The 22,738-nt window shown below is 40.6% G+C and overlaps 1 protein-coding gene across 2 annotated transcripts in view; it reads left to right on the plus strand.

Moving 5' to 3' along the window:
- Nucleotides 1-3,444: 3,444 nt before the first annotated feature.
- cxxc4 (CXXC finger 4) overlaps nucleotides 3,445-22,738 on the plus strand; it is a 29,193-nt gene continuing 9,899 nt past the window's right edge. Inside the window, exons 1-3 of one of the 2 annotated variants that reach the window (XM_039613980.1) lie at nucleotides 3,445-3,837; nucleotides 5,832-6,770; nucleotides 19,764-19,887. In XM_039613980.1, the coding sequence (XP_039469914.1) occupies nucleotides 5,946-6,770; nucleotides 19,764-19,877 (939 nt within the window). In that variant the 5' untranslated portion in view covers nucleotides 3,445-3,837; nucleotides 5,832-5,945 and the 3' untranslated portion in view covers nucleotides 19,878-19,887. Of the gene's footprint in view, nucleotides 3,838-5,831; nucleotides 6,771-19,763; nucleotides 19,888-22,738 lie in introns of those variants that run through there. The other variant, XM_031752174.2, reaches the window with a different exon arrangement.

Here is a 22,738-nt window from a genome sequence, read left to right on the forward strand (position 1 = left end):
TAGTGGTCAAATATTTTTTTTTCTATTTAGAGATGGAAAAGAGTGAACATATTGGAGGATTTTGATCCCCGTATAAAAGTAGCCTCAGCTTAAAGATGACAGTAGAGTGTGAGACTGTTGATACTAAACTTCACTACTCCAGACCCAAACAAACCAATCACTGACTTCCTAATCACATATACACGCACACTTAACCACACATATCAACACTTTTGTTGATATACCTACCAATTTTCCTAAACATGCCCATGCACCACTGCTTCTACTCACTGCTGGGACATATTAAGTTTAATACAGTGCTCCGAGGAAGACAATCTCCTGCTTATGCTCCTTATTTACATTCTCTGTCTTCTTTCTCCTAACTCATCACATCAGCTGACTGAGAGTGCACTTTCCTCAGTTAAACCAATCAAATTTTGCCTTAACCTCTGACTGGGAGCCAGTAATTTTACAGCTGTCAGATTTTTTTAAATGGTCTCTCTGCTGCTGTCAGCTGTTATTTCAGTGTCAGATCGATTCATCCCTCCTCCGTCACTTTTACCTCCAGTTTTTCCACACACATGATGCCAAGTTCATAGGTAGTATATACGGTTCTATGTCAGATTACTCCTTCAGATCTTCAGCATTGCTCCTTACCCCCACACCACCAGTGCTGAGTGACTCTATCGGTGCATGACTGTATAGCTTGTGGCATAACAACCCCCTTAAAATGATGATGTCACAATAGGATTTTAATATTACAGCTCTCGTAACTGTGCACGTCATGCCAAAGCTGTTTTCCTCCTCTAAGTGTGTCGGGAAAGCTCTGGTGCACATCCTGAGTTATTCCAAACAAATCACTGTGCCCATTATGACGGACCAGCGATGACTTCACAGAGGTGAAGGGTTAAAGGATTAAGGTTTGTCAGGTCAGACCTTTTTTAGGCACAAAGGGTTTCTTGTAGACAGAGAGGTTTGTCAGATACAAAACAAAAACAAACGAAAGACTTACACCCAAATCAGTTGTTACGTTATGGAGCTACATCAGTAAATTTGAGGTGAGGTGCATTTATCGTTATAGTTTGTGTTGCATATTCACTGCATTTTCCCATTAAACTACAGTAAAACACTCATCTTTACATTTTTCCTGATTAGTACTTTAAAATGTTGGAATACTCTTAAAGAATTATGTTTGAATTTGAAGAACTGACGTTTATAATCCAAATATTATTTCTGAACAAAGTTTAAAAGATGTTTACATAAAATTGTACAACCCTTATCACAGAAGTTTTCGCTTCTTCCTCGTCCTCTCTATTGCCACCTCTAAATACAGTCATCAAAGCGTCGCCTTTAGCAGCCCATAGGCCTGCGCCGCACAGCTCACCTGGAAGATTATGGCTTAGAAATGTGTCAGTGCAGCTGTCACTGTGTTTACTCACACATAAGCGTGCTTTAAAAGTAGAAGCGACGCAGGGACTGTGTATTCCTCTGCGACATAATGCCATTTTGCAGTGGAGTTGAAATGATTGATCGTCTTACCGATTGACAGAAAATCAGCTGGTAGAAAGAAACTCAGATAATGAATCGTATCAACAAAAACACAAGAAAGTTGGTGGTTTGTTTTTCCATTTTTGTCTCAAGTATCAACATTTGTTGTTGTTTTGTTTTTTCTAATGACTGTAAATTGAATATATTTGGGGTTTGGGATCTTTAGTGAAGCAAAACAAGAAATAGATGCTGTCACATCAGTCTCTGGGAATTTCTGATGGTTAATTCAGGAAATGTCATGCAACTTAAGAGAACATGAAAAATGATAAGATTTTGGCCCATATTATGAATTAAATGAGTGCAATGCACTATTATGGTCTTGCAAGTGATAACTAAGTATTAATAGTTCAAACTTAATTTACTAAAGATTAAAGGGAAAAGAACTTTTAAATGAATATGCACTTACTTATTGACAGCGTAATATATTAAGACCTTTTATTAATGACATATTTATAATTGGAGCTGAAGAATTGGTGCCTTCTTAGAGTCTTATCTAGATGCTTGAAGATATCATCATCAAGCATCTAGAACCAGTTTGTCAGCCTGATTTTCCACAACTTGTTAACCCAGATTTATTGTTATGATTGCCATATTCTATACTGAGTATTTGTTAATGACTGATAAGTAGCACTGTGATTGTAATGATTTTGAGGACCTGAATAAAATAAACTTAGCCGAAAAACTAAGGAAATGTGTGTTCAGTAGATTATTTCTTTGTTGTTGTGGGCTGTGGGAGCACTGCAATTTCAAATTCCTGTGTATGATCTCTACATATTGTTTTTGATAATAAAGTTGACTTTGATATTATACTGTTGGTAAACCTGTTTATTTCCCCTTAAATGGTGCCACAAAAATGCATTTTTGGGTTGAGCAGCAGGGGTGAGTATGTCTGTTGCACCATGAAAAACTTCCCACGAGACCTGCCATGAATGCCCTTTATCATCAGACCTATTTGCTCTGGTGTTGGCAACATCCGCTGGAACCTGAACATGTGGAGGAACATTATGTTAAGCGATGAGCCCAAAGACTACAAGTTTGGGAGTGGAGAGGACAGGTGACTGCCTGCATTCCTGAACTCAACCCCACTGAAGTCTTGTTGGTGCAGCTCAAGCAAAATTTACCAAAAAACCCCCACACTGGCTAATTTTTGCTGCAAATGCTGGTGAATGTGATGCCATCCAACAGCAGTGTGTGACCAAGCTGGTGACCAGCATGGGGAGGAGGAGCAAGGCTGTTGTGGCTGTGTACAGTTCTTCCACATGCTGCTGAGGCTCCTGCTGGTTAAATGAATAAATTGTTAAATTCCTAATATCCTTCTGTTTCTTCAGACTTCGATCATCCAATCCAATAAACCAAACAAGAGTCGATAGCAAAATAAGCTGTTTAGTACTGGCAGAGATGATTTGGCAAGTTTGTCATGGGCGCAACCCACAAATGCATTTTCCTTACAAAAAATCAACCAAACACAAATTTCCTAATTTTTTGTGATAAGTTTATATCTTATTCACCTTCTGTTTTATTAATACAGTAAAGACAAACATTGTGTTTGGTATGGTAATTATGGCTGTCGATGGACGAATCACAGCTCAGCTCCATTTAAATTAATTTGACAAGTTACCCCAACCCTTATTAAAGGACACGTAACCCCCCCCCCCCCCCCCTCTAAATGTCTCATTATTAAAGAAGTATATTAAAAATATTTTGTCAAAATAAAGAGATGAAAGCGGACACCACAAGGGTTCAAGACGCAGATATTTGCCGTAGATATTTTCTCTCTGTAGGGCGCCCTGAGCCATCCATCCCTCCCACCTCCCGAGTGTTTCTATAGTAATTTCCAGCCAATGATCAGTAGGTGTCCACATCCCTGCTTCCTCACCTCAGCACCAATCAGCCACACACAGCGACAGGAGACACGGGCTGAACTGAGACCAGGCAGACACACACAATACAGCCTCCGGATCAAGAGGAGAGGAAACACCTAACCACCTCTGCGATTTCCGCTTCCCCCTTCTCTCTCTTTTTTGTCCGACACCTTGTGGCTTATTTATGCACTTTTCAACCTTTTTTCCCCCCCTAGCGTGTCCAGAAAGTCGATAAAAATGATCCTTTTGTTTTGAGCGCTCTCAGCACACACACACACGCACACACACATACACACACACAGTCTCCCTGTTCTCCTCCGGCAGCCTATGTCTGTGCGTCTTGTCGCGTCTTTGCATTATTTCCCCCCCGCGTATCCCTTCGCAGTGATGTGCCGTTACACGGTCGCCGGCTGGTAGCATCTTGGGAGCTCTTCTCAACAGGAACCTGGTAGGTGATGCTCTCTCCCTCTCTCCCTTCTTCTCTCTCACTCGCTCTCTCTCTCTCAAGCTTTCCCTCTCGCTCCGAGTGTTTGTCCATCCTTATTTTGGCGTCCGGTTGCATGTGTTTTACCCTCCCGTTTTGCTGTCCCGATTTGTGTCCGTGTGGCTGCCAAGTGATCCGGCCAGTGTCAGATTATTTTTATGGGGCTTTTATTCGCACTGTTGCACCGCACTCCCCTCTCCGGATTATCTATGCATGACCTTTGATCTGGATGTCTAGCTCAGACCAGGCTGAGTGTAATTAATGGCATCGTTGTGCAGCACAGCGGAGGTACAGCTGCTGATCACCGGACGTGTTTTTTTTAAAAAAATATTTATTTATTTTTTTACTTTTCTTTCTTCGGTCTCCCTTTCGCACTCTCCACCTTTCTCTGGTTATCTTTCTCCTCTCCCCCCTCTTTCTCTCTCTGTCTCTCCAGCTTCGAGTATTGAACATTTCTGTCTCTCTAAACTTTGTTTACAGGCTGAAAATCAATGTCCGTGACTTGATTGCCTTTGGGCTGCGTATTTCGCTCCAGGGGTGAATTGATTAAGTAATAATGACCCTGAGGAGGGCTGATCATTAAGCCAAGGAGGTTTTGTTTACGGGTGGCTGGCGGTTGTTTCAGATGCCACACTGACATTGAACTTCCAGATCTGGAGACTATGGTGGATAAAACTCATCTTCTTACATTTGCTCCGTGAAAATGAAAAGTCTAAAGTGTACTGAGACCTCAAGAATTGCTAGAAAGAGAGAAAAAAAATATATCTATATAAAACCCTATGAAACACTATTTAGATTTTATTCTCCTGATAATCTGGTCTCAGGTTAACAGGACAAATGCTTGACTCTTTGGGCATGTTTAGTGGTGGATACACTTTAGTATATTGAGGACTTTGATAATGCCACCCAGTGTGATACCTCTTGTTCTGTGTGTGCATATTTATAATTCATTCTTTTCAAGACAGCTGCTGGGTAGCACCATGGAAGTGATTTGAAATGCTTTAGTGTTCTAGCAATGGATCAGCTTTGGCAATTAAGAGAGAAAGCCCAGAAAAAGGTAATGGAAGTAGGGGAGATGTGTCTAATGGGCTTTTATCTGTGGAAACCAAATCCAGACAGACTGGTGGAGAGAGAGAGTGAGAGAGGAAATGGAGCACCCCCACAAACACACACACACACACACATACACATGGACCCACACATGCATGTGTCCCATCCTGAGGCAGCTGACACTGTAGTTGGTCTGGTCCATGATCTGGTTGGAAATTCACCAGTGGCTATCACTGAGCGCTGTCACAGAGTAAATGTAATAGAGCTGGCCATGAATGAATACCACTTGCTGCTCAGGCTGGTCAGAGTCTTGTTTACAGGGATGGGCCAGCTTTGCAATTACGGTTACTACAGGCGAAAATCAAGAGGTTTGAAAATGTTTAACTCTGTAAATCCTCACATCCAAGCCAGCTTATTTTTAAGAACCTCCTGCAGGAATGAGATTTTGTGCATGTCTTCACATGACATGAGGCTCTCTTCTAACTTTTCCAAAATAATATGATTTTGGATAGAATATTAAAATTTTCACGTTTTTATTAAATGCACTGCTGCATATCCAGATGTTTGTGTTTATTCTGTGAAGTAGCAGATCGAGTTTTCTTGAAAATATGTAAGAAGACCCTGGCAAGAGAATTTTTTAAAATAAACATGCAAATTTTTTTCTCTCAATAATAATAATGACATGTTGGTCTGTCACAGCTATCACGTTATTGTCACTAGATGACTTTTTGTGATTATACTGTCAGAGCATAAACACTGTGCCAGAGGATTCTTCACAATATCAGCCTCTCTTTTTCAGAGAAAAATTGAAATTGAGAAGTGGAAAGTGATCAGGATGAAAGTATTTGTCTCTTTCGTGTGTAATTGTTGTTTTCTTCTCGTTTGTTTTGTTTTCTTTTTCTTTTTAGCTCTGGAGGAGACAAACCAGGATGGTAACTCGTTGTTCGTAACCAGCTTCACTTTGACGAAGGCCGCTGTAACCTCACTCTCTTCTTCTAAACACTGACTACCGTTTCTCAGCCATGTCTAACATAAACAATGCACTTTGCATTGAAAATGGACAAAATGCAGATGTGTCTCTGCTACAAAAGGATAATCTTCAGGATGGTGGATTAAGCCAGCTTTTGGATTATAATGCAGAAATGGAAAGGTACAGGTCTTTTGCAAACTTTTATAAAACCAATGGGGCATTTCCACAGACTGCTAAGATTGCCCGTATCACAACGCCCATTTTTCCCAGTGCTAGAATTGGTATGTCCCCTTGGAACTGTGATAACGCCATGCTCTGGGGAAGGAAATCAGCGGCAATAAACCCTAATAGGACCAGCATGCATAGAAATGACTCCCAGAGGCCGGGGAAGCCTGGCGTGCCGCCAGAGACGCTGCAAATGGCAAATAATAATTTCCTCTCTACCTTATCCCCCGAACACTGCAGACCTTTAGCAGGAGAATGCATGAACAAGCTGAAATGCGGCGCTGCTGAAGCAGAGATAATGAATCTCCCAGAACGCGTTGGAACTTTTTCCGCTATTCCGGCTTTAGGGGGCATCTCATTACCTCCCGGGGTCATCGTCATGACAGCCCTTCACTCCCCCGCAGCCTCAGCAGCCGTTACAGACAGTGCGTTTCAAATTGCCAATCTGGCAGACTGCCCACAGAATAATTCCTCAGCATCCAGTGGAAACCCAGCAAAGAAGAAAAGGAAAAGGTGTGGGGTCTGTGCACCCTGCAGGCGGCTAATCAACTGTGGTGTCTGCAGCAGTTGTCGGAACCGCAAAACGGGCCACCAGATCTGCAAATTTAGGAAATGTGAGGAGCTGAAAAAGAAGCCAGGCTCATCGCTGGAGGTGAGAACCGGGGCTCTGCTTCCCCTTCTTTTGTTATTATCCCCTTGCACTCCAAAGCATTAACCTTTTCATCCAGTCACGTTCTAAGCCCTTGAAAATTGTTTCCATGCCCACCCATGCCTGAACATCCCCCCGGTTTCTCAAATCTGCCTACCCGCCTAGCCTAATTGGCAGTAATTAGGGGTGTTTGTGCGGAGCGCAAGCTGAGCTTGGCTCAGACACCCCTAATTGCTGCCAGTCAGGCTGGGGCTGGAACGCATCCGAACAACCCCGAGCTTGGCTCAGCTCCAAGCAGGGCTGGGAAATGGTTTTCAGCAGAGAGCCATCTCTCTCTGCACCCGGTCATTTTAACCAATTATGGAAACCGTCTCTGGATGGGGAGAATCAATATCCCACAAAGCCTCAGCCTCCGACCACCAAGAGATGGCGAGAGTGATGGCAGAGCTGCTGATGGCGTTTCTCAAAACATCCCCCCAAGTTTTATTTGGGGAGGGGAATAAAGCACCCAGACTGATCCCTTCACACTTATCCTGTATGAATTGATTGTGCATATCACAGTGGGATGGAAATAAAGTCATTTTACATTATATTTACGCCATTATGGGCAATTATGCATCAGTCTGGGGCATGATGCATAAAAAAATAATAATAATCTGGTCCACTTAGGAAAGGGAAAAACATATTAGGAATCGGCTTAACTGAGAGCTAGCAAGAGGCTTCATTAGGACACAGGGCTGAATTGTTTTTAAAGATTTGTTTTAATTGATCTATTTACCAGCTGACATTTGATTATCAGGGGCAAAGGCGGAATACGAATGTTGAGTTGCAAATATGGTTCTGATTATCCTGAGGTTCTGACTTAAGATGCGCCTGTATGGATGAGTTTCCACCAAATGCAGCCCGAGTGCCAGATAATTTGTTCTCTAATCAGGAGATTACACAGGGAGGATAACAAGGTTAATTCTGAAATATTACCTAATCTATGTGGAAAAACACCATGTATGGATGTATGCTTTGCTAAATCAAGTCAAGACATCAGTTTGTCTGATTCTTGTTTGGTTCTCACACGTGTTCAGTAATGCAATGTTGACTCCACCAATGCCCAAGTCTGTTATGTAACATTTTATTAGTTAGTCATATGATTCTTATCATAAATGTCACTTTTGTTTGCCACATGGAGATTTTCCATCAATTCAGTCGCAGCCTGGCAGCATTAGCACCTTGTAATCAATTTCTCCAGTCCAGAACCTCCAAAGCTTTGCCTCTTGGTCAACAACACAGAAATCTACATGCCTGTTTTACTCAACTTAATCCCTTAAACTGATCAGCTGTTACAAGCAAGCGCTGAAGGCACACCATCAAAGTTTATTGTTTAAATTCTAGACAAGGTGCATCATTTCAGAAGTTATAAATTTATCGAGATGGCTTGCATATGAAGCAGAAATGTTTGTGCATTCACTTTTTCTCACTGTTTTCTTTTAGAAAACAGGGTGAACGAAACTCTCAGTGAAGTGGGATGATTTCAACCTTTTTGGAAGAGAAATCAAGATTTCAATAAATAAATAAATACATCCATAAAAATAGTGGGTGTCTATGAACTGAGATGGTTTGCTCTCAGACAAGTAGAAATATTGTCACAGTGGGGATAAAGAAAATGATTTTAAAGGACAGAAATTACAAATATAAAAAGCGACTCTTTAGGAAAGAGACTTTGGAGGCTTGCATTTTAAATGTTTTTAAATGTTTGGTGGAGTCATGCAGAATCAAACGTGTCAGGTTTGGATGTTTCTCTTAAAACATGCTGAAGGTTAGATTTAGAAAACACTGGTGTGATCATACTGCACGCATGACTTGTCATGGAGTGTGCAAGACTCTGCTATTAAGGGGCAAAAAAATTAAGGTTTAAGAGTTTAATTAAATGGGCCATTAAGGAGGTTATTGAGTATGAGCTGGATGTGGATATTGCCGAGGTGTCAGTCTGAAGCTCATCGGATGCTGACTCTATAGATGATGTACTAACAGGTGTTCCAAACAGGTGTCCAGGAAGCTGGGCCCAAGCTCATAATCCATGGGTAGCATCACTTTTTGGAAAACATCCATTTGCAAAGAAGGTTAGAATTACCGAGGGTGTGAAGCCCCCCAAACAAATCCTAACTTGGATTTAAAAGCTTTTTCTCCGAGTTCAGTAATTCCTAGTATGGACTTCTCCAGCGCTAATTGTTATTTTTGACTGCAACCGTAATTACAGGTGTGCCTTCTGCAGTGTAAATGGGCTTGCATTTAAAGGCATCTCAGAGGTGTGAAGTTGTGCAGTTTTATGTACGTGGGCGCTGAGTGGGTCTCTTTTCGCCTTGTTGACGACGCTCGGGGTTCGTTGGGATTTTATTAAGAAATGTGAGGAGTCAAATGGTGCACGCAATATGTGCAGCATCACATGTTGTAACACGTAGTCGCACTCTGGGTGTCACCTTTTCTTCTTCCTCCTCTTTTTCTCTCGCACACACAAGATGTACGCAACACACACACACACACACACACACACACACACACACACACACACACACACACACACACACACACACAATCTAGCATCTAACTACGCAGTCACAAACGCACACACTGAACATGAGCCAAGTCTACCTTTTGCCTTGGAAGAGACGATAAGCTACTGGCAGCCAGTTAGATTTGGCTGTCAGTGTTTTCCACATGGGAATCACCCTGAACTAATTATATCTTAAGCAGCGGTGGAAATGCAAATCAGAATTTTACTCACACCCCTGAAATCGGAGAGCCAATTTAATCTAATACCCCCTTTAATTTAGCGCGCTAATGCAAGGCCCTAGAGAATTGCCCTCTGTCACCGCTGTGCTGTTCTGCAGCAGATTCTGCTCTCTGTCTGCTCCGTCTCTGTGCTGCTCTCAGGCTCCAGGATGGATTAGTCTGGCAGAGGAATCTCATCTAACCTAACATTTCCTGAGCAGTTACCTTTGCATAGCTTTAGCTCAGATGGCTCAGAGGTCCTTCATTAACTTTCAAATGCTATACTTGTATGAGGGTAAGCCGCATCTTCACCTCTGTTTACCTCACCTGTCTGCCTCACTTCAACTTTTATTTCTGTGTAGTCTTATTTTAAATTTCTTAATGTTTGTCAGTGAAGATACAGTACAAACTGTGCTGCACCGAACAAAACAATTAAAGTACAAAAAATACCGGCATGGTGTTGAGGGAATTTATAAGTATGTATCAATTTCACTCTTTGTAGTTATGTTTAATCACCCCCCCCCAATACAGCGTTTGGCCTTGTAGTGAACATAGCCTCATCTTTCTGCTAATAGTATAGAGTCTCACAATTACCATTATGTTACCGGGATGCTGCTATAACTCACCTGGTTAAACTGTCAACCCAAACTAAAGGTGCCGCAGAGGCCTGGATGTCAAATAAAGGCCAAAAAAGGCCAAAATTACGTCTTATATTACTTTAAGAATATTATGTTTGTACATAGGTTGTGTGTCATATATTTGTGTTTTCTGTTTGCTTTCCATTTTTTAACCCTTCAGGTTTATATCAGAACACTGAGCCCATGTTTGAGAAATATTATCTCTAAGGTGGCGTACAACAAGTGGTTCAAAGATCTAAATACATTCAGTTTATTGGGAGTTTGTTGGTGCTTCTGTTCAAGATCATATGGATGTATTCATAAACAATTCTGGGTGTGAACTGAATGTGTCTCAGAAAAGCTTTAAAACATTTATTTTTCTGAGAAACCTTTGGACTCTGTCCTTACACTTTATAATTTATCAGTTCAGTTGTCACAGATTTTATTATACATAGCATGCCTCTAGACACTGAAGCAATCCAGGCTAAATCATGACCGCCCTGACCAGTTCCTGCAAGATATTCTAGCTATGCTACAAATTCAGCTGTTGAATTTTACATAATTGTTGACGCTGCATTTATAATGTATGGTTTATTTCCCAATGATTCTCACTATTAAAGACTGTAAATCAGTGATCTAATGCCTACCACGCCTTCTGCAATTATATAATTCAACAGAAACTTCCTTTTAATTCCAAATGGAAGTTCAGCTTATTGTGAAGCAGGAAGTATACCAGCAGGAACAATTTTACTTAAACAGCGCTTCTGTAGGTTTTGTTTTTTACATTAATAAAATAGTAAAGACAAAGAAATCTACTTGAAATAACATCCTGAGAGGCTTCTATTTTAATAGCAACATAACACTGGAGAAAAAAAAGCAGGAAAGGACAAAGCCAAGTCCCGCTGAACAGATTCCTCTTTCAATTAACAAATGTCAAAGGCCAGCATCAAGTCATGTGCAGGAAAACAGCATCCCAGCGTACAGAGATGTTCGCTCGCTTGCTCTCTCCCTCCCTCACTCCCTCCCTCCTTCTGTTCTTTGTGCTGTGTTGATACGACTACATGAAATGGGTGAGATGAAAAGGTGGCATGGCTGCCTGGAAACCTTTACTATTGTGATAAAAGACAAGGCCCGAAATGGTAAGAAGCAGGACCTTGAGTAAAATAGCTTGGATTCAGCCCCTTAATGAGAGTACGGGAGCCAAATAAGCAACGGTAGCCAGGTCTAATTTGTTTTAGGTGTGCTCAGAATAGATAAGGACAAATCTGTGGCCTTCACCCCCCTCCCACCAACCTTTGCCTCCCTGGAGATAACACCGAGTGCTTCCAGTCAATCTCCATGGGCAAAGGAAAGGAGGGAATGAAATTTAAAAAAAAAAAAAAAAGCATCGAAAGAAAAAGCCCGAGGGACGCGCAGCCTTTAGATCTGCAGATCTCTAACTTACTGGATTTATTCAAGCTTTAAAACTGCAGATTAATTTGGTCGCAGAGGTCTAAGGGGGGGTGCAAAAGAAAAAAAAGGGAAGGAAAAATGAGACCGTACGCTGCTGCGCATCTCCACCTAAAGGGCAACAGTAAGCTCCTGTCAAGACAATGGGATTTTGCCATCTGAACCACAACGCAGACCGCTTAATTATACACATCTTTCCTGCAAGCTACCCTCAGCTACTTAAGAGCCCGGGCCCCTTTAGTCATTGTCATGCCCTTTTTCCCCAAGATTGGTTGTGCCATGTGGCTTTTCTGTCAGCTTCCATTTGCAGTGAGTAGCTGTCCTCCTCAGGTCTTCGCTGCGCGCGGAAAGGCACAACTGCACAGGACTGTTAAAGAATTCATCGCCGCTGCCACTGTCACCAATTAAGGCCAAAGCGTAATTGGAGGCGTCCGGACGATGCCCTTACATTATGTGGTCTGTCGCCTCCTCTGCCCCTGCTTGATTTAACATCCCTAGTTCGGCGGTAAAAGAGAAGTCGTTGTCATTGTCTTTATTATAGTGAGAGGAGAGAGAGAAAGACAGGGAGACGGGGATGGGGGTAAAACAGCGGCTCAGCAGAGGGTGGACAGCGTGAAAGAGCAGGTGCGGGAGGACGTTAATGTGTGGCACTTTAAATTTTAAACAGATGAGAATACATTATTGATGATGACTCTAGCTGAGAAGTTAAAAGGTATCTCGTCATTACTGAGAGCGTGTACCAAAAGGTGTGAGAGAAAAAGTCTTCAGTAATTGCATCAGGGGACTTCACTGAGCGGAGAGCAACAACGTGTTATTATGATGCCGTGTTCTTCACTATTTTTTTCTTCTTTTTTTTTGCATAATGCCCTAATTCAGTGGGTAAAATGAATGATTAGACATGCTATTCCTCTGTTCCAGTGAGCTATTACTCAATACCTATAACCAGCTTCTTTGTGGTTATATCAAACATGTAATGGGTAGCTGTATTATTACATTGTCCTTATAAGAAGAGTGAACTACACAGGAAAATGATCATTTGTGGACTGGGAACCGAAGTTCTAACTTAGTGGCTACCTTCTGAGAAAAAAAACCTCACCACATTTAATCGCTTTAATCACTCGCCTATAGTCTTCATTTTATTTCATTCATTATACATTGCAGTCGTAGTGCGGTTCTGGCCAATGTCACGGTTTCATACTGACTTTGACCTTTTTGTCATTTAAATCCAGGTTAAGCATCTTGAAATAAATCTTAAAGTCAAAGCTAGCAATTTAAACAATTGAGAATTTAGAAGAAATAAAGATCTAATATTTCTGCAAAAAAAGTCTTTATGCAAAGACCTTTTCGCAACAGAGTAGCCTAAACCTGTCCCTTCACTTTTTTTTCTTTTGAGGCTGAAAGAGCTGCAGCACTGACAAGTTGAAAAGTTGATTCAATCCACTGTTATCTGGTTGGTAATAAAGAGTAGAGTCAACCTGACTTCACAGACATATATAAAATGATGGCAAGCACATAGGTGATGATTTGGCCTGTGACATTATAAAATTATGTGGCACCACCACAAAAAAACAAAGCCAGTGGAGCTTTGCTTAAATCAGATGAAAGACTCATTCAGGTGACTTAGATTTCAGTGTGAGATGTCTAGCATGTAGCATTGATCACGGTTACTTTCTTCTTATAACCAGCTTCATATAAAATCTCATTCTTTTTCAGAAAGAATGAGATTCGCTGTATTTTAAGTGTGCAATTTTGTGTGGTGCTGACCAGTCAGATATGCTAGTAAAAGTTTGTGTGTAAAAAAGTAGTGTTGAGATACAGGTTAACTGTGTTTTGGCTCAAACCCAATCAGCATAGTCAGATATAACATGCACAAAAGTAGGCCTGAAGCATAAAAGCGCTCTTTGAGTTGCATTAATCATCATCACATGACCCGTTACCTGTCTTTTGTTGACACAGAAAGTCTGCAAAATAAATGAGGAACTTGTTCAGTGCTGTGGGTGCAGGATGCACGAGTAAGTATCGCAGACACGCCATGCAACTGTCGTGTATGAGAAGTGTGCTGTAACAAAGAGGTGTTAAAGTTTATGTGTAGTTGGCACAGTTGCACAAAGCTCCAGAAAACCAGACGCTTTCAAGAATTTTGTGTCAGAATTTGTATGAAAATGTGTTATAGAGGAAAACGGCATTCAGTTTCCATAAAGCTCAAACTTTATTCATAACTGAATATACTGTTACACAGTTTTCACTAACTGAGATTCAGGGTTTTAAGCTTACCTTGTATGCGTCCCCATATCTAGTGGCTATCGCTAAACATCAGCTATGATAAAATTGTTATTTAATACTTTAATATAAAGTGACAATAACACAGACATGAACCCCACTGGCTGTCCACTTCGTTTGGGTTTCATGAAACATGTCAGTGAATCAGCTCATCTCTTCCCTGTGATCCGTTCATCATGCCTCTGAATACGCTGCACTGTCATTCCAAATACAACGTTCCTTCATTTCCTTAGGATAGAGTAGACAATTTAAATACTAAAGCTGTTGACCACGTTACCCTGGTACAAAAACTAAATATAAGTGACCATGTAGGAAAAATGACTCCTCAATGGCCTGATCCATTCAAAACAAACTGCCATCTTTAAATCATGTAAATGGCTTGGTCCCATCATCTGTCCAGCATGGCTAACACATGGTAGATCAATCCTTCTGACTGTTCCTGCCGTCAAAGGCGTAAGACACTAAGAGGCAGCCTTTATTAATTACTACTGTGGCTTTGGTTGCCATCCTGATATCAAGGGGTTTTTGTTTGTATGCCAGTGAATGAAGATCCTGCAAAGAATTATTTCATCTGGAGTACAGATGCTTTCTGTGTAAACAGACAAGAAGGAAAGTGCCATGAAATCCCTTTACATGTCGTCTAAGGAGCTTGGAAAGAAAAGCGTCTGGACTTCTTTAAGTTGCTTGAAGACGTTTCACCTCTCATCCGAGAAGCTTCTTCAGTTCTAGGGTCAAATGGTGGAGAGTCCCAGATTTAAGCCCTGTGGGAGTGCCCCCCCCAAGAGGGACAATGGACCCCCTAATGATCCTCTACATGAGCCAAGGTGTGAAAATGGGTGTAGGTCACAATCAGCATAGGTTTCGGGTGAGCTCAGTGTGAAACCTAACCCCAAACTATCATGTGATTTCCTGAGGTCAGATGGCCCAGGATGTGAGTGGGCGTTAAGGCGTCTTTATATGTCAAACAAATCATATAAGAAATTTCTTAAAGGATCTCTTCTACAATGCCCATCTCATTTGGCCTATACTTCCAGAAATGGAAGCATTACTACTACTACGGATGTGACCAGAACTGAAACTGAATTGTATTTTTTAATATCCGTTTTGTTTTATTTAACTTCTGCTGTGCTTTGTGTGCGTTTAAAGCATTTTTTGTAGTTGCTAGTGTTTTCTTAAGTTGCAGTGCACTTGCCACCGTACACCTAAATTAGCTATGTTCCATAGGCTAAAATATTTGCAATGGCTAACATTATTTAAATGCTTAGGCTAACATGGAAGTGCCTCAAACCCGCATTCTATCTGAAGGCCACCAGATGGCAATAGTTGTGGTTGCAAACCAGACTTCTGGTCTTTTCCTGAGTTTTTGGGCTCAGTTACTCATTTTGGTGTAAACGTTTGCCTCAAAGCCTTCCAGTGGGGACACACAAAAACATTGCGTTGCAGTAACTATGTCCATCTTTTACACTTGCTGTGATTATGCCCCCTGGTGACATTAGTAGGTTATTTGGCAATCATCCTAATATTTCAGTTTGTGTCCTGTCAGCAAACGCTGATGTTAACATTTTGCCACCACCACGTTAGTAATTTAAAATTCCTTTTTAATAAAGGAGCTAATAAAGTAAATGGTATCGAATTAGGTATCAAGAATATCGTAACTCTAACGATATTCGCACCAACTGCTAAATTTCTGGTATCATAACATATCCAGCTACTGTTACCTTTTCATTCTCTGCAGTGCCTTTTATTTATAACTGTGTTATTTAATTAATCTTCGGCCTCCACAGGAAGTCATTTCCCTTCATTATAACCACTGTGATGTCATAACAGATACTAAAAACTTGTTTGACATAATTAATCCATGAACAGTATTATACTGTGTTCGGTTGTAGGGTTTTTTTCAAACATCGTCAGCTCAAAATCGATTATAGAGGATGGGACATCAAACAAGGTGTAGGTTCTTGAGCTATCACGAAACAAACAGTAGGTAAACACCATAAAAATAGTGTTAATTTGATCTTTTTTTATTCCCCTCTTTTCAATCAATTCAATTGAATTTTATTTATATGGCGCCAAATCACAACAGCAGTTGCCTCAAGGCGCTTTATTTTGTAAGGTAAAGACTGTTTATGCATTTATTTGTGACGCATACAAAACTTAAACCGCATCCAAAAATATGAAGTATTTGCGTTTAATTGTAAGTGGGGGGTTTTGAGACACATTCACATTTTGGTTTGCTGAGTTTGTCTTTTATGATTTCTCTACTGAAAACATAAATCTGAGAATGAGAAAGTTATACAAGTATAGCTATATGGCTCAAAACATAAGGATCCAGGATGTTAAAAAAGAAAAAAAGGAATGCAGCTGGACAGATGCACTAAGGGGTTTATGCGTATAAGTTAAAAGGCAGCAAATGACAGATGGCCTTGTGCCATTCATCCGAGAAAAACTGACGTGAAAGTGAATTTGTGAGTGACAACTTGTGATGGGAGAAATCGGTCAATGTGGTTTAAGCATCTCAGTTTCTGCAAGTCAAATCCGCGCATGCTGCCACCTCCTCTATTGTGGCTCTGCTCTCAGATTATGAATATTTCATGCCGAGCATCTGACACCGTGCCCAGAAAGATATTTCAAGTTTTTTTTTCCCTGTCAGAAACCCTGGGGTTAGAGAGTGTCACAGAGGTGTGAAGTCAGTCTCTGGTCCCCAGGCAAAGGATAGGATTTATGATGCACTCGCTGATGACATCAGGTGGATATTTTTTTTTACCGCTGAGCCCCTTTGTCCTCCATGACTGATAAACCATTGAGCTGTTCACGGTTTTGTGTCACTCCTTAAAAGATCTGTCTGTGGCGTGGTGTTGAGTAGAGAAATGATTTCAATCTGCTCAGAGTGCAAGCTGCGCTTTGACAAACTGTGACCAGTTGCACCGTCTGATCAGCGTGGAGCTGGGATGACTAAGCCGGTGGGAGCGTGCTTGGATTAGCCCTGACTTATTACCTGCCCACTAATGATATCTGCCTTGTTTTTATCTTTGTCAACTTCCACAAATCCAGTTTTAACTAAAGCTTCCTTATATAATTCCTCATTTTAGGTTGCTTCAGGTGGAATATTAGTCATTGGACTCTTAACTAGATGACTTTAATCCTCAGAAGGGAGGTTTTCTCCACATGCAGAGACCATCAAACTTTTATTGTATGTGTGTCTCAGCTAAATTCAATTAAACCAAATTAAGTCTTCTTATACATGCAGCCTCGCTGTTTTTTTCAGCAGTATATATAAATGCAGCAGTGCAGCGGTTTCCAACCTTTGTGGCGTGTGACTTCTTAAGTTGGAATTATGCGAGCCCACGCAGAGAATCCTGTGATGGGTATGGCTCAGCTCCCAAATCTCAAGCATGCATTGTGCAAACCTGTGCATTAAGGATTGGATTGGTTCTTTCAGCTCTAATGAGGAGGAAGGTTTTAAACAAATGTAAATGTCCTGCATACAGTTATGTAGAGGGAATAACCACAGAAATGCAACCCCTTTGCCTGTGGTTGGTTGAACGCGCCCAACCGAAGCATGTTTTCTGCTTTCTAGCTTTTTCACAAGCAATAATGTGACCGAATGGAGAAGAAGTACATCGCTGGGTTTGCTTCTTGCCACTGTTCCCTGGACCTTGGGGTATTGGAAAGTCAGATGAGCCACTGGTTTCACAAATAGTTTTCATTACTCTTCAGTTCCCTTTCTGTTTTTTTGTAATAGCAGGCCTTCATGCGTGCTATGATCACTATTTGAAATTATTTTACCTTGTTTTGTTTTTTTTCCTCATTCACTTTTGTATGGAGGAGGCATGAATCAAAGCTGTTCCAAAGCTCTGCTGTCACAGTTCTTTAATCTGAAAAAATTTCAAACTAATACAGACATTTGTGTGGCTGTGGCTGTTGTTGTTGTTGTCGTCCGGATATTTCTAATGCAGATCAGTTCACACTAATGTCAACCTGAATATTTCCACAGACAAAGCAAAAGGAATTTTTGCTTTTACCAAAAAAAAAAAAAGGATTGCTTTACTATTCACTTCAAATCCTTTGATCACCTCTTGTTGGTTTTTGGACACATTTTAAAATAACAGTAACTTTTCACGTGTTGATTTTTTTTAAAGCTGTACTAGTTACATTCACTCGGTGCCAACATCTAAAAATGTGTAAAAAGAAAAAGCGAGTATAAAGGCATGAGCAGCACATTACAAGTAAAAGCAGTACATTTTACTTACGACAACTGATTATTAAAAAAAAATCAGATTTACTGAAGTGAAATGTATTTTTACTCGCTGAATTTGACGAACAGATTGATTTGACTCCCAGTTACCTGAGCAAAATTAAAGATTCATCTTCAGCTGTCTGTATTTTCTAATCCTAACCTAAATATTATGTTGATTTGCTGTAAATATGCAGAGCTCTGCGTATGGACCTTCTAAGTTTAAGGGCTCCCACACAGATGCTGTGAAATCTGCTCAAAACAAGAAGGCCTGCTCCTACTTTGCATTTCAATTTAACATTTCAGAGAACTGGCAGCATGTTGCCTCGCTTAGCCCTCGCTTCGTTACACCCACATGGCTTCTCGTCGTGCTAGCTGACGTCTTTCGCTGTTCAAAGGGCTGCAACTTGGCTGAGAAATTGGGGATTTCCATACCAGATCCCTCAGGTATCCGCACACTCAAAACGCGTGTCCTGTTCATCTTCTCCTCCTCCCCCGCTCCCATCCTTCAGCGCCTGCCCTTCTCGCTTCTCACACTGCCCTGATTTCCTGTCTTGGAGCTCAATTGACCTCGCCGCTGCATCTCTTTGTTTTGTTTTCCTGAAATCTCAGCAGCACCTGAAAGCCTGTTCACTGTCTCATATATAGGGGTATGCTCACAGACAGGAGTTAGCTTTGTTGGAGCCCTGTATGAAATTGCCTTACTTGGGCGAGGGTGCTAAGGTAAAGCTAATTGAAATGGAAGCTAGCATACATAGTTGCGGGAAGGTGATCCTGGCTACGGATGCAGCCTCTGACCTCAAGGTGAGGCCTGTTTTTTTTGTGCGGGATTTTTCTCAGAGGGCTGGCTCAGCCTCCGAATGTGTGGGCATGGATTTTCCATGCATGATGAAGGGAAGAGGCACAGCATCTGAGAAATGTTTCAGCAGCATAAAGTTGCTCCCGTTTTGCCCTAGATATCTCTCACACAGCATGAGTCCATTGTGTGTGATGTATTCTGTGATGTAGCGTGAGAGGTTTTAGCAATGGAACAGGTGCTACTGGACAACGTCAGAATACCAAACCTAAATTTTTGGCTTGAAGGCAGAGTTTTTGCCCGTCCTACTTATTCTGCATATTCTACAATGCTGACGTCTGAATGAAGAAAATACTGAACTAGCACAAACTAGCACTTATTAAAGAATTTCAATGAAAAGGTATGGATATATCTAGCCATCATTTAAAGTAACAGATCTGATCAGAGAAACTTTATTAATCCCAGAGGGAAATTGAGTTGTCATAGCCACATATACACAACAGACAACAAAGCAACTGTATAAAACGAAGAGATAAATGCATAAACATAAAAAGACACAAGTATTAAAACCAGTGTTTCTGGAATATTAACAGGAAAAAAGTTGCTGGTAGGTGTGCAAATATATGTCGTACAGTGAGGTGTGTTTAGTCCGGTTCAGATGATCTAATCAGATGAAGTAAAGAGTCTGAGAGCAGCGCCTCCTGTGTCGTTCCTTCAGACATCGAGGTTGAAAGAATCTGTTGCTGAAACTGCTCATCAAATTGTTCAGTGTGTTACAGAGGAGGATGTCTCCATCCATATATATTTTTCAATCCTTAACATGCTGTCTTAACCTATTTTTCTCTATATGCCTGTAGGGATGGGGCCTATCCCAGCTGAAATTAGGGAAGAGGTGTGTTACACACTGGGCAGGTCACCAGCAGAGCTACCACAAAGACAACTATTCTCTCATCACATCTACACCAATTTAGAATCACCAGTTAATGTTGCCTGTCTGTCTTTGGACTGTAAGATTCAGAAGGCTGAAACCAGCATAAAAGATAAACATTGCTTCTTGGTTTGAAAAGTGAGACCAACGCAGAGGTTCTTTAACCCTCTCAAGGCAGGCGTTGCAGATTTGCAACAGTTAAAAACTAACAACCTGATTACCCCACATACATATTTTATGAGTTTTTTTTTACTCAGAAGTACCACTGCAGGACTTGGTTGTGCATTAGCAACAAAAAACTTAATTTGAGCCTGAGAGGGTTAAATCTGCATCCATTTTAAAGGCCATCAGATGGCGATAGCTGTGGTTGCAAAGGCTTCCAGTTTATACTAGTTTGTGGGAAATTGTTTTTCTGACTTGACCTCTGTAAATGCTTCCTGCTGAGTTTATGGGCTCACTTATTTCAGGTCAAACTGTATAAAACGTTAAGTTCATTTTGTACATTTTGGTTATAAGTCTCAGAAAGATGGCTTATCTATCATATGCTCACTGTCTACGAACTTGTGTTTGACAAGTCAGTACACACTGACCGTGTCGTGTCAGATCTGCCCCTCTTTGTCACATCTAATTTCAAAAAGCCAAGATGGTGATGGTGAAAATACTTTTCTCAAGGCTTCAAACCAGAACTTCACAAAAAAGTGGGTGACATCACGACGTCTACATCCATCTTTTTTACTGTCAAATCCAAAATCTTCTTTCTGTGAAGAACATTGCTAACTACTGGGCCACTGTGCATTTACACAAAACTGATTCACCAATTTTTTCACCAAATTTATCAAGTATGAAATCTTGATACTGTGCAGAAATGGCATCAGGATATGTGTTTGAGCATCAAGCCATCAAATAAAGTTCTTGATAGGGATGGAAATTTTTCACTGTTCTTCAAAGCTCACGCCCAACACCACCAAGCAGACTGCTCTCAGATGATTATGCCTGGTAGTGGCATGTTAGCTTTACATGGTTACGTCAGCACTGGGCTTGTTTTGTTGATGCCATACAACACTTTCATGACCTTATCAACACACTTTGCATGTTTTATTGGACTGAACTCTTTTTATTGTTTAATAGTCATCATCAAATAACTTCTAAGTGCATTACAGCTTAATTCTTCGTAGCATAGATTCAACAACACATGATAGCATAGCATTTGCTGCAGATTTGTTGGCTGCACATCCATGATGCAAATCTCCTGTTCCACCACATCACAAAGGTGCTCTGTTGGATTTAGATTCAACAGAGGTGACTGTGGAGGTCATTTGAGTAACGTGAACATATTGTCATGTTCAAGAAACTAGTTTGTGATCATTTGAGCTCCGTGATACAGTGTGTTGAAAAGAGCCATTAGAAGATGGGCACACTGTGGTTTTAAGCGGTGGAGATTCAGACTCTATCATCCATATTTTGCAACAGGAGTGACCCGAGGTGTGCTCTTCTGCTTTAGGTTTTGATGTGCTCTTCTGCATACCTCGGCTGTAACAAATGGTTATTTGAGTTACCACTGGCTTCAGCTTGAAGCAGCAGTCTGGCCATTCACCACTGAGTTCTGGCATTAACAAGGTATTTTCAGTCTGAGAACTGCTGTTGACTCGATATTTTCTCTTGATTGACCCATTCTCTCTAACCCTTAGAGATGGTTGTATGGAAGATCCCTGAAATATTCACACCAGCCCATCTGGCCCAAACAACCGTACCACATTTCTTCATTATGTTGCTCAGTTTGACCTTCAGAAAGTCATCTTGACATCTTGACCATGTCAGCATGGCTAAATGCACTGAGTTGCTAACTGTGATTGGCTAACTCTATATATGTGTTAATGAGCAGTTGAACAGGTGTACCTAATGAAGTGGTCATTGAGCGTGCACACTAACAGATAGGTATATACTGCTCAAAATAATGAAAGAAAACTTAAATCACACATTGGATTGTGACAAATATTGAAAATATTTGTCGATATATGAGGACAAAATGACACAAAAACAGTCACTGGAAACAAGAATCATCAAACATTTGAGTGCCGGATTCAAAATCACACCAAAAATCAAAGTTCAAATTTATTTGTGTGGTCCTTTATATTTTTTGAGCATTATAAAATAGTTTTATAGACAATTCAGTTTTTTAAATGACATAACGACTATTTGAATATTTAAAAATGCCACCAATCTGCAGTTTTTGACACTGAAGTTTTCGTACTGCGTCTCGTGTGATTTTAGAGATACGTCTACTCAGAAGGTGTAGCATGAGAAGCTCGTGAGCAGAGCAGCAGAAGCACATCCAGCCACTCTCTTAAGGCTAGAGAGAGATTGACGTTTTGGTAAATATTGAAATTCAACACTTCCCATCTGTTGTTTTGCCATTGATTGGCAGGAGGACATTTTAAAGGGAAAAACAGGTGAAATGAGTTGAACATTTGCGATTGTGTTTTTAAAACACAATAAATACTGTATATGAACATTTACAAACATATACAGTAAATTTAAACATGTCCTTGTTATACTGATTTAAAAAATAGTAGAACTATTAGAGAAAAAACATTTTTTGCAATAATATTTGTAACAAATCTTAAAAGCGTTGCAAAAAAGACAAAGTGTCATTTACAGCTGGCTTATCCTTTAAAAGTCAAGGTAATTGTTTGATTTTCATACACTATCAAAATCTTTAGATCCTCTATGTTTATATCAGCTATGGATACTAGTACATCAAAAGATATTTGTTAATTATTGAAGGCATTTGATGCCATTAAACTCAAGGCTGAACACCCACTTAAAGAAAACTCAAGGTACATATTTTATTGCAAGTTGTATCTCTCTTACCATATTTCACAGCTGTTTCTAACTGCCCGTTTC

The sequence above is a fragment of the Oreochromis aureus genome, linkage group 6 (genome assembly GCF_013358895.1).
Source record: "Oreochromis aureus strain Israel breed Guangdong linkage group 6, ZZ_aureus, whole genome shotgun sequence".
NCBI classification, from domain to species: Eukaryota; Metazoa; Chordata; class Actinopteri; order Cichliformes; family Cichlidae; genus Oreochromis; species Oreochromis aureus.